This window comes from Cenococcum geophilum, assembly GCF_001692895.1.
Source record: "Cenococcum geophilum 1.58 unplaced genomic scaffold K441scaffold_57, whole genome shotgun sequence".
Taxonomy (NCBI): domain Eukaryota; kingdom Fungi; phylum Ascomycota; class Dothideomycetes; order Gloniales; family Gloniaceae; genus Cenococcum; species Cenococcum geophilum.
The window spans coordinates 406,736-419,684 of record NW_027137615.1 but is presented as its reverse complement, the minus strand read 5'-3'; the positions used below and the strand labels follow the sequence as shown (position 1 = coordinate 419,684).

Genomic DNA, 12,949 nt, shown 5'->3' with positions numbered 1-12,949 from the left:
TGGGGCGAAGTAGGGTCTAATTTTAGTAAGAATGTGCCTCTTCTAGTACTGGCGCGTCTTGCGAGTGTCGGGTTAGGGCATTAGGCTTCTAGCCTTAAACGCCTAGGCGGTACGTAATTAAGAATTGGAAACGAGATAGGTATTCTAACCAGCGGGCCTAACGGTGGCTTAGCTATTTTATAGTTGTAAAGTACTATAGGTTTTTGTAATTGCTAAAGACCTTAATTAGGAATCCAGCGCCTTCTAGTTTAGGTTGCTATTGCTTAAAGCATCTAATAATAGCTAGCAGTTCCTTATTGTAGATCTCATAGTTACATTCGGCTAGGCTTAGTTGTTTTAAGTAGTATGCTATAGGGTGCAATACTCCCTCTTTATTATATTAAGACAGGATGCCTCTAGTAACGTAGTTAGATAAGTTAGCTTTTATAACACTTATTCGGTTTGGGTTAAAGTATTAGAGTACGGGCGCGGTAGTAAATATAACCTTTAGATAAGTAAAGGCCTTCTTATATTCCTTGTCAAAGATAAAGGCTTTATCCTTTTAGGTTAGAGCTATAAGGGGTAAAACTAGGGCGGAGAAGTTGTTAATAAACTGTTAGTAGAAATTAGCAAATCTTATAAAAGCTCTTACGTCCTTAACGTTCTTAGGTTCTTACCAGTTTATAATTACTTTAATTTTCTTTAGGTCCATTTATATACCGTCTATAAAAATAAGAAGCCTAAGGTATAAGACTTCCGTCTTATAAAACTCATATTTATCTATATCTAATTATAGACTAGCTCCGTGTAGGGCTTATAGAATAAGGTTAACGTGTTTCTAATATTTGGTTAGGTTATTACTATATATTAAGATATCATTAATATAAGCAGTATAGAAGATGTCTAGGTAGGGGCGTAGGGTATTATTTATATAATGTTAAAACGAGCTCGGAGTATTTGCGAGGCTAAATAGCGTTATTAAGTATTTAAATAATCTATACCGAGTACGAAATACGGTAAGCTATTTATCTCCCTTTATTATACGGAGGCAGTTAAATGCAGAGATAATATTAAGCTTTATATAGTAGCGAGCCTTACTTAGTTAGTTTAGCGTTTTTTATATTAATGGGATCGGATATCGGTTCTTAATAGTAACGGCGTTAAGGGCTTAGTAATTTACATAGAAGCGCAGACCGCCGCTAGGTTTCTTAACGAAGATTACTAGTATAGCTATAGGTAAAGAGCTTGCTCTAATAAATCCTTTACTTAGGTTCTCGTCTAGATACTTTTATAGCACTTAGAGTTTGTTTTGGGATATTCCGTATAGGGGTCCAAATCCGGGCTACTTTCCTTCTTTAAGTATAATCTTATAGTTGTATAGTCGGTATTCTAGTAGCTTATTAACTTTCTTTTATAAGAATGCGTCTAAGCGGTAATAGTACTCTGCTAGTACCTTTATAATAGGGTTGGTGTGCTTCTTTAGTGCTAAGGCTTTCTTAATATTAGCTATTATAACAGCGAAAATCGTATATTTAGGCTTCTTAGTAAGCTAAGCTAGCGGAGTAGCTCTAATTATGCGGATATTTAGGGTGTTAAGCTCTCTCGGATCGTCTATAGTCTCTTATATAGTTTCTTGTTTAGGTTTAGGTTTAGTATTAGGTATAAAGTCGGTATTAGATTTAGGTTTAGGTTCTTTAAGTATTCTTTTTATTATAGGGTACTAGTTCTTTTGGTACTCCTATATACTAAGCTTAAGCTTCTGCTTAGTTTAGGGTGGTGTAGTAGTTGGGGTTAGTTTATGGGGTTTAGTGGAATTTTTAGATCTTTAGTGGATATCGGTGGAAATCTTATGTTAGTGGAATTTAGTGGAATTCTTAGGTTAGTAGAATCTGGTGGATTTTTTGGGTTTTAGTTTAGGGTTAGGGCAGCGAGTTATAAGGTACTTCTGCTTGCAATAGGAGGCGGTAAATAGAAGCTTAAGGTTATTCTAGTCAATAGTTACCTTATATAGCTTTATCTAAGGTTATTTAAGGATTACTAGGTAACCTAAGGTGGTAATAAAAAGCTTAATTAGTTTTTTGTGGTTTAGGTATTAGAGTCTTAGGGCTGCTATATAGGTGATACAGCCTAAGACGGTGTGTTTGCCGTTAAATCCAAATACGTTAATATGCCGGTTAAGGGGGGTTAGGGTGAAACTATTATCTTATATAAAGATTTTGTTAATAAATCCTATGCCGCTAGCTCCTGTATTAATTAGGATTTAAGTATTAGCCTATTAACTATTCTGCTAAAGACGGTAGTTAATAGTTATGCTACAGTCCTAAGAGTTGGAGTTTATAACGTTAAATATGTTTAATAAGATCCTAAGGCAAAGCCGTCCTAGAGAGCGACTTAGCTCTAGGACTTTCCTTTTAGAGGTAATTAGGGCGGGGTTCTTATAGAGTGTTAGTTGGAACTTCGTCTTTATAAATAGTGCTTGCTAAATATAGGGCTGGAACTAGATAAAGATTGGGGACGGTAACCGGAAGATCAATACGGTAAACGGCTGTTAGTGTTAGCCGTTTATAAATCGTTTTAGTGCGTAGGTAGGGGAATAAGGTAGTGTTTTAAGATATAATCCTTCCTTCCGCATTTAAAGCAGAGGCCTAGCTTAAGGCATTGTTTTTATTTAGAGGACCCTAGTAGGGCATAATCTAGGATTCTAGTGTTAATATCTATGGCGTCGGGGTGCTTAGGCTAAGATAATGACTTAGTAGATATTTATAGGGTTGTTATATTGTATCGGGGGGCAGGCTTTAGTGTTAGGCGTAGTATATCGTTATACCGTTTATTAATAACGTTTGCGTAGGTATTAAGGGCTCCTAGTAGGTCTACGCCTATTAGGGAGGTTTTTAGTTTAGAGCTTAAGGATTTAATAAGGCTGTTAATTAGTACGGAGTCGTTCTAGCCTGTTTTCTTTGCGTAATAGTTAAATTTAAAGAAGTATACTAGAAAGCTTTTCGTTCCTTAAGTTATATAGTTTATCTTTCTCTAAGCAGTAGCTTAGCGGTTTAGGTTACTATATATAGCTTTAAGAAGTATAACTAGACTTAGTACTAAGTTCGGTTAAAGGGGTTTAATAAAGTTAGCTGCGTCTTTTTCTAGTCGACTTAGGGCGTAGCAGAGTTAGTTAGCTTTAGTTAGGTAGCGGTTAGCATTACCAGTTAGCTTATTTTTAAGCTAGCTTAGAAATAATTAGAGTTCTCGTTATTTGCTAGTAAATATTAGAGGGTCTAGTAGTCGTTTAGATTATTGCGGTGCAGTAGTCGGTTTAGGGTAAGTAACTACTGCGGGTTTGGGGCTCGCGTTCCGCGTATTTATTTCTAAAGACGGCGTTCGGTCTTAAGGTCCTAGCGTAAGCATCTTAAGGGTGCGGACTTCTTCTTAGAGGTTCTTAATTAATTGTCGGTGTCGTGCTTCTTATTCGGCTTATTATTAATTTAAAGTGGCTTAGTTCTGTATAAGGGCGTCTATAAAAGACTTCTATATTTCTACTAATTATTCTTAGAGTGCGGATATAATACTGGCGGTTATTATAGGGGCTTTAGGTTTAGTCTGTATTTTAACGGTAGTATAGGTAGTTAACGTAATATAGTGTTACGGAGTGAGTATAAGCGGCGATAATATGTAGTAAAGTAGATACTATTAAGTTATATATATGAACTGTGTAATAAGGTTAAGATGTTACGTAAGGAGAGAAGGTAGGGAAATGGGAAGAAAGGGTATATATTGTTAGCTTGGTTGCTTAGTTAATATATATATAGAGTAGAATAGGATTTAGGTAGTAGTCCTAGTAGAACTTAGTAGGATTTAGTAAAACTTGGCGGAATATGGTAGAATATGGCAGATTGCCGTCAGATTGCCGTAAATTGCCGTCTTGTGGTTAGTCTTTAGTTGCTGAGTTGGTGGAAACAGGTGGACGTGTATAAGGTGTCATGGGGGTGTCCCGTGACAATTAGGAAGTCTGTGTAGCTTAAAGACGTACTTAATAAAATATTTAGCTACTAATATTGCATTAATTAAGTCTATAGAAATTATATATTACATTTTTATAAGACGGTTAATAACTACTATAATATTTATAAACCTATTACTATTAGGCAGGTTAACTATAAAGTTAATTAAAATATCTTGCTATCTTTATATTAGAATTGGCAACGGTTAAAGTACTCCTTATTTCTTTATATAAGAGGTCTTCCCACGTACGCACATTCTATATGCTTAAATGTATTTTTATATATAGTCGTGCATTATAGGCTAGTAATATACTTGTTAGATAATCTTATAGGTCTTTATATAGCTAAAATACCCTACTATAGGGGAATCGTGTATAAATTTGAGTATCTTAAATTATAAGGGTTTAGAATTTAGGACTACTATTTTCTATTAATAGTATAACTGATTATTGCGGATTTCGCATTTAGCGAGTGTAATATCCTTATATTGCCGTTTCTCTATTTAAATTGCTTTTATTATATCTGCTATCTAGGGGTCGTTCTTATATTTATACTCTATTAATTTATTAATTTCTATATCCCACTTATTAATTTCTAATTTATTCCTATTAAGTTCCGTATTTAAAAATATAGGGTGTAGTTTCTTAAAGCGTTTAGGGGGTAGTAGAATTTATAATTAATTTATAATCCGTTTATTAGAGGCGTTTATAGGTAAGTTCTATAATTATTATATTAATAAGTTAGGCTTCTAATTAAGTTTACTAGGTTAGTATATAATCTTAAAGTTAAATTATAAGAGGTATTTAGCCTAATAAATTTAGCGCTGCGTTAATTACTTATAGTTATAAAGTACTATAGGTTTTTATAGTCCGTTAATACGCGTATTAGAAATAATAATCCTTTAAGTTCTAGACGCTATTATTTAAAGCATCTAATAATTATAAGCAGTTCCTTATTATATATTTTATAGTTTAATTTAACAGGGGTAAGTTTCTAGGAGAGAAAGGCTACTAGGCGTAGCTCGCCGTTCTTATTATATTATAATAANACTCCTCNTANTATATAATTAGANNAGTCTNTTTTAATAATANATTTAAGGTCTAGNTTAAAGTNGGTAAGAATTAAAGCAGTTATAAAATAATATTTTAGGTTATTAAAAGCTTATTTATATTTAGTAGTCTATTTAAATCTTATATTCTTTCTTATTAAGTTTACTAATAGCTAAATAATTTTTAAGAAGTGATTAATAAATTAACGGTAGAAATTTGCAAATTCTAGAAATCCTTAAATGTCTTATACACTATTAGGACTTTCCCAGTTTATAATTATAGCGATTTTTTTAGGGTCTATTTTAATTTCGTTGCGGGATATAATTAGGCCTAAGTATATAACTTTGGATATATAGAACTTGTATTTCTTAATATTACATTATAAGCCTGCGTCTTATAGGCGTTTAAGGACTATTTAAATATACTTTTAATGCTTAAAAAGCAAAGACGAATAAATTAAGATATTATTAATATACGCGGTGTTACAGACGCTTTAAGTACGATGTTATAACTACTTGGAGAAGAGACGGAAGAAGCTAGTTGGTTAATTTAGGCACGGTCTAGGATGGAGCCGATAGAACTATATAACGAGGAATAGTAACCAAGGTTATATAATGTGCTATGTATTAAACAAGAGGAATAAGAGGAACTTATATACCTTATATATAAGACGTATATTACATATAAGAAGGATTTCATAGGAGTATGGTTGTGTATTTAAGGACCCTTAGTCCCTACCTAAATAGTTCCTTCCTTATAGTAATTCTCAGAATACAATTAGAGTTAATCTGTTGGGCAACTACTCCACTAGTTATTATTACGTTGTTAACTCTTATATTTGCATTTCCTATATATCTAGCCTAATAACAAGCCTACCGTAGTTCTTGCTACAAGGTTCCGTTATATAATTACTACCTAGTTACAATATTAATATAAGAAGTTAAACAATATGCTACTAAAAGCAGCCACTACAACGCTATTAACAGCAGCAACTACTTTAAGGATAGGAGGTAATACTAGTATGGCAAATACTAACTTATAGCAACCTATAACGGTTAGATAGCTATAGGAAATAGTTAACCAGCTAATAGCTAATAATATAGTATTAGAAGAAAGACTTAACGGGATAGGAGCAGTAAAGATTAAGCTACTATTAATTAGGAGATTTACTAGAGAGAGGTTAAAGCTTAAAGGATTCCTTATATAGATACATTTTAAGGTCTTATAAGAAAAAGTAAAGTTACCTACACCTATAAATTAGATAGCCTACGCAGGACTATTCTTATTAGGAAAAGCACTTAAGTGGTTTAAATTTTACCTTATAGAGATATAAGCAAACGAAATAACGACCACTAACTAAGACGTGCGATTTATGTTCTTAAGTTAGGAAGGATTTATAGAGCAACTAACACAGATATTTAGAGACCTAGAAGAAATAACTATAGCGAAAAAAAAACTCTAGAACCTTATATAACGAACTTTAGTAATTAAGTATATAATATAGTTCTAGACACTAGCAATATAAGTAAAGTAGAATAATAGGGCGCTTATGGCACAGTATAAATAGGGACTTAAGGCTAAAGTCTAGGACATAATTATCCTAATAAAAGATATAAACACCCTAAAGGATCTAATAGATTAGGTAATTAAGATTAATAATTAAATCTACTAAAGGGAATAGGCTAAGAGAGGCTAGGATAGAGTTTTATAGTTATATAAGGCGTAGAGTACGCAACAATAAAAGCCAAGTTAGAAACTATGGTATAGCGTAGAGCTAATAGACCTAAGTAGTACCAAAGAAGCCTATAGGGGATAGAGCAAACTATAGAAACCTAGAGAATAAGGATTAAGTAATTAAAAGTCTAAGAAGTAGAGGCCAAATTAGGGATCTTATTAGCAGAAGATATTTAAACGGACTCTATAGTAAGAGAAATGGTTTAAAGAAGGAGCTTATATAAATTGCGGAAAATAGGGTTATTACGTTAGAGACTGTAGAAGTAGGCAGAGTTACTATATAGTAAAAGGTATGAGACTAGTAGACGATATATACGTATAGAGGGACGATAATATACTATAAGGAACAAAAAAATGTTTAATTAAAAGTTTTGCGTTTTGTTATAATAACGTATACCGAATTTATAAGGACGCTAAGTACGGCGCAAGCTATTAGCTATAAGAGCTAGCACCTATAGGATACAGAGGAACTAATGAACCAGTTCGTAGATCGGACATTAAGGATAATAAATTCAACCTAGGCGAAACATTCCATAACGATAAGGCAATAAGGGCCGCTTACTAGGAGCGAGTAGACCTCAGAAATGTCATACCAAAGGTAGAGGATAATTCCACTATAGAATAGGGAATATTAGTAGGGATTAAAACCCCACTAAACACGATGTCTATCGCTTTATAAGACGTAAGAGAAGTAGGATAGCGAACCACTTCGGCACTTAATAAAGGCAAAAGGCCAAAGGCTTAAGATTTTTATAGCGAGATAAGAGATAACCAAGATTCTTAAGACGAGATAAGGTAAGCTTAAGGACCTACAACAGATAATAACCGATAGAGTAGAGTAGTAGCTTAGTTTAGAACTATATAAATAAGCTTAGGACAAAAGTTCCTACAGGTATAAGATTCTTAAGATAAGATAAGTGAGATTTAAGACTCTTAAAATGAGATAAGAACACTAAATAAGCCTAGTTGGACTAAGGCTAGAGCTAAGCTTAAGTTAGAAGTAAGCTCGGGATTAAAGAACTTAAGGGGTTAAGAATTTGGAGTGCGAATTAGGATATCTATAGATAAAAGATAAGGAGCTTCTTTATAGATTAGAGAATCTGCGGTATAAACAGTAATTAGACTAGGAGACGAATACATAGACTTAGAGGATTTACTAGTTAAACAAAGTATTCGGACTAAAGATTAAAAAGTTAATACTAGGATTAAGAAGTAAGACAACTTTAAGGATTAGAGCGCAAGGCGCAAACCAAAAGAAACTATAGAAGAGTTTAGATAAAGAATTATTATATAGCAAGAATAGAAACTAGATAAGAGATCTAGCATATTAGGACGTATAAAGGACAGAGTACTAGTATAAAGAATCACTAATAGGCTAAGAGTAGGCACACTAAGAGCTAAGTGGCTTACTAAACTAGAAGATAAAGAGGATTTAGGGATTCCTACTAGGTTTAAGGAACGATATATAAAGGGCTGTCACGATGCAGTAATAAGAAGATACTTCCTTACGGATAAACTATATATACTCTAGTAGCTATACTAAAAGTGGTATAGGCAAAGGCATAATAATAAGTAGGAAGATTTCTATATATGGTTAGATAAAAAAGTTATCTAGGACCACCCGATTATAAAGAAGGCTATAACATATATTAAAGGAGCCTTAATTATAACGTTAAAGGATCTAAAGGAACGTTTAGAGGACTAGAGAAGCGAGAGACGCATCTTAGCACCTATAAATAAGGTTATAACGTTTAGATTAGCATAATAAAGGTTTAAACTTAGGGATAAAGATAAGCTAAGAGTTAACCCAAAGCACCTAGTATACTACACGTTATTATAGATTGCGTATGTGGACAATATATACGAAATATATAAAAATCCGAAGGAAAAGAATCGGAAATACCCTATAAAGATATACTGGATAATGGACGAGTAATAGTATAGAAATGCTAAATATATATATAGATGGCATCCAGCAGAGGTCCAAGAGGAAGGAAGTTTAGTACTTTAACTAGGAAGATTCCTTACAGAAGAATGCTTAGACGGACAATAGTAGTAGGAATGCCCAGAAAATATATATCTATGGTATATTAAAGATAAAAAGCGAACTAGGCATTAGCTAAAGAGCGAGCTAAGTGCACCAAGATTAAGCAGTTAATAGTTGGGAAAAGTAGAGGCCTACGGGACCAGAGGGAGCTAGTGGTAGAGCCTTAGACCCTTAAAGGAATTTAAGGACGACACCTAAATTTATAAGTTAGTTAGCAAGATTAGTAGTTTAAAGCGCTAATAGATAGTGGAGTAACGCGAAACTATATCTTACTAGCAGCAGTTAAGAGAATAGGACTACCTTATAGATAAAAGGAGTAACCTTACCTATTAGTTACGATTTTAGGAGATCTAATAACCTATAGAGGAGGGATTATTAATCTTAAAACAGGACCTATTCGGATAACTATTAAAGGGAGATAAATTAAGGTGTCTTTTAATATCCTACTATTAGGATAGGACGAGGCAGTATTAGGTATACCTTAGTTATAGGAATATAATCCAAGGATCAATTGGATTATAGATTAGGTCAATATTAGAGATACTTAACGCCGCAAGATATAATAATAAGCCAAGTTGGTATAGTACTAAGTAGGAGCAACCTATGAAGAAATAAAAAAAGGACTAAGCTATATACTAAAGAGATACTACAAGTATGGTAAGAAACTATGGTTACCGGAAAGTAAAAAGCTGTCAAAATATGTAGCATGGGACTATAAAATAGAGTTGGAACTAGAAACAAGTCTAAAGTTCTTTCTAATCTATAAGCTTACTAAAGAAGAAGGTAGAGCGTTAAAAGAGTTTATCTAGAAAAATCTATAAAAGGGATACATTAGACCATCGCAGTTATTAGTGGGTTATCTAGTACTATTTATACCAAAGAAGAATAGCAAACTAAGGCTGTGTATTAACTATAGATAGTTAAACAGCATTACTAGGAAGGATAGGTATCCTTTACCCTTAATTAGCGAAATCTAAAATAGGATAGGTAATGCGCAAATCTTCATAAAGATAGATCTAAGATAGGCGTACTATTAGATTAGAATTAAGGAAGGTAATAAATAGAAGGCAGCCTTTAGGTTAAAAGAAGGACTATATAAACTATTAGTTATACAATTCGGACTTATAAACGCACCAGTAATATTCCAGAAGTGTATTAATAATATATTAGGAGAATACTTGGATAAATTTGTTATAGTATATCTTAACGATATTATTATCTACTTAATGACTAAAAAAGAATATGGGGAACACATTAAATGGGTTTTAAAGAGACTATAAGAAGAATAGATGCCAGTAGCAATTAAGAAATGCGAGTTCTTTACCAGGAAGACTGATTTTGTTAAATTTATTATTAAACTAGGCCAACTTAGCATAGATCTAAAAAAGATTGAGGCTATAGTAAATTGGCAGGAACTAGAGAACGTTATATAGTTAAGATCGTTCCTAGGGTTTTGCAATTACTGTAGAAGGTTTATAGCGTAGTAGTTAAAGGATATTAAGCCATTTACGCGGTTAATAAAGAAAGAAGAACTATGGGTATAGGGAAAGGAGTAAAAAGAACTCTTTAAGAAAGTTAAAGAGTTGTTTACCCAGGAGCCAGTTCTTAAGATCTATTAACTAAAACTAGAGACGGTTGTAGAAATAGATATATTAAACTATACACTAGGGGCATACTTTATATAAAGGCATTAAGATAGATGGCACCTAGTGGTATACTATAGTCGGAAAATGACACCACTAGAGTTAAACTATGACATCTATAATAAGGAGTTATTAGGTATAGTTATAGTATTAAAAAAATAGAGAGCATTTTTATAAGGTATAGAGAAACCATTTATAGTTAAGACGGATTATAAGAACCTAATAGGATTCCTAATAATAAAGGAACTTAACTAAAGATAGGTTAAATAGGTAGAGATACTTACGGAATACCATTTTAAGATTTAGTATACTAAGGGTACAGACAATATAAGGGCAGATACTCTAAGCTGTAAAGCTGAACTATAAAATGAAGAAAAGCTATTAGGGGCTTTATTACAAAAAGATATAGATAGATTAATTAGGTATAATTATCCAAAAATCGTAGTAATTTAAGAAGATAATAAACTAGAGAAAGTCTATAAAACACTAGAAAGCTTTTAGGTATAAAGAATTCTAGAAGTACAGCTAGAAGATCTATAGACGGATATATACGAAAATTAAGAAGTAAAGTATATCCTAAGAAGCATAGCAGAGTAGTTTGTGGAGGACTTCTATAAGGGATTAACCTAAGGACATAATGGAGCTACGGGCTTAGTGTCAAGACTCTAGGAGGAGTACATTATTAACGGAATCTAGAGGATAGTTAAAAGGGTTATAAAGGAATATCTAGATTGCTAAAGGAATAAACTAATAAGGTATAAGCTATACGGAGGGCTATAACCTATTAAAATACCAGAGAGACTATAGGAGGTTATATTATAGGACTTTATTATTAAGTTGCTAAAATTAAAAGATCCTATTACCGGATAAGATTATAATGTAATCTTAGTAATAGTAGACAAGCTTATGAAGTGGGGATACTTTATAGCATGCATAGAAGAAATCTTAGCGGAAGATATTGCTAGAATCTACGTTAAAGAAGTGTTTGCAAGACATGGAGTATTAAGCAAGATTATATTAGATAGAGATCTAAGATTTATAGTAGTATTCTGGGAAGTCTTTTTAGCGGAGTAAGGAGTTTAAGCAGTAACTTCCACCGTATATTACCTGTAGACAGACGGTTAAATAGAAAGATTAAATTAGACGCTAGAGCAGTATCTAAGGCATTATATTAATTATGTACAGAATAATTAGGTATTACTATTACTAGTTATATAGTTCGCATATAATGCAACACCTTAAGAAGGAACAGGTATATTACTATTTAAGGCAAATTACGGATATAAGCTAAGAATATTATTATTACTACGGCAAGTAAAGAAAATAAGTAGTATAGCTAAAGAGAGAATAAAGACGTTAATGAATCTTTATATAGACCTTATGGAATTAGTAAAGAAAGTATAAGAGAGAATAAAAAAGTACTACGATACTAAGAGATCTGAGGGACTAGATCTTAAGGAGGGAGATAAAGTGTGGTTACTATATAAAAATTTTAAGAGTTGATAACTAAGTAAGAAGTTAAACCATGTTAAACTAGGACCTTTTAAAATTACATAAAGGATTTTACTGGTTATATTTAAGTTAAACCTACTAGCCAAAATAAAGATCTACCCTATATAGCATATCACAATGCTAAAGCCAGTATATGGGAATATTAAGCCACCGGTCTATAAAGCAGATATATATAGAGGATAAGAAGAAGACAAATAGTAAGTTTTAAAGATTGTTAATTATAAGAACACTAACGATGAGATATAGTACGAGGTTAAGTGGATAGGCTATACTAAGACTACCTAGAAGCTACTAGAAAATTTAAAGAACGCTATAGGAAAGGTATAGGAGTATCGGAAGAGATTAGGTCAGGCAGTATTAATAAAGAAGAATCGCTAAAAAATAAGTTACCTAAGGGGGACCTAAAAAGAGCAGTTGCTGAACTACTTAGATTTGTTTCCTTCTCTATTAGAGGAGAATCCGTTCTTTTATTACCTAGTTCCTATAAACCTTATTCTATAAGTTTCCACTCCTTAAAATAAACCTTCTTATAAACCTTTTTAAGACAAAGCAGATAAGTAAATGCCGTAATCCAAGCATCTAGGGCCTTCTATTCCGCGTTATAGGAACATTCTAACTTAGCAAGGGCTTATAATAGTTTACTATCTAGCCGCGCAGTAGCAGATTAAATATAAGACCCTAAGACAAATCAATTAGGGAACTAGATGACTATTAAGAGTAATAGGTCGCGTATATTTAGTATTAAAAGTAGAGCGAACGTTATAGGACGAATAAATATTCGCTTTAGTACACTCTAAATAAGAGGACGGTTATCGCGAAGATGGGTTCGCTAACGCAATATAAACTAACCCCTCTTTTAAATAATGAGAATACGGAGACGGTATAATCTCATTAAGAGATAATATTGCAGTAATAGTGCGAGTACGACGTTAGGCGTGTAAAGAAGAAATTACTTTAGGTATAATAAGTAATAATGTTAACCAAATTAAT

The 12,949-nt window shown here is 32.7% G+C and overlaps 1 protein-coding gene across 1 annotated transcript; it reads right to left on the bottom strand.

Annotated features, from left to right (window-relative positions):
- Positions 1–595: 595 nt before the first annotated feature.
- On the bottom strand, positions 596–5,393 carry K441DRAFT_584284 (uncharacterized protein; the record flags this gene model as incomplete). The annotated part of the gene is made up of 2 exons (XM_067644540.1): positions 596–651; positions 5,285–5,393. Coding segments are annotated over 2 exons (165 nt in total), but the record flags the coding sequence as incomplete, so codon positions are not given.
- Between the last annotated feature and the right edge of the window lie 7,556 nt (positions 5,394–12,949).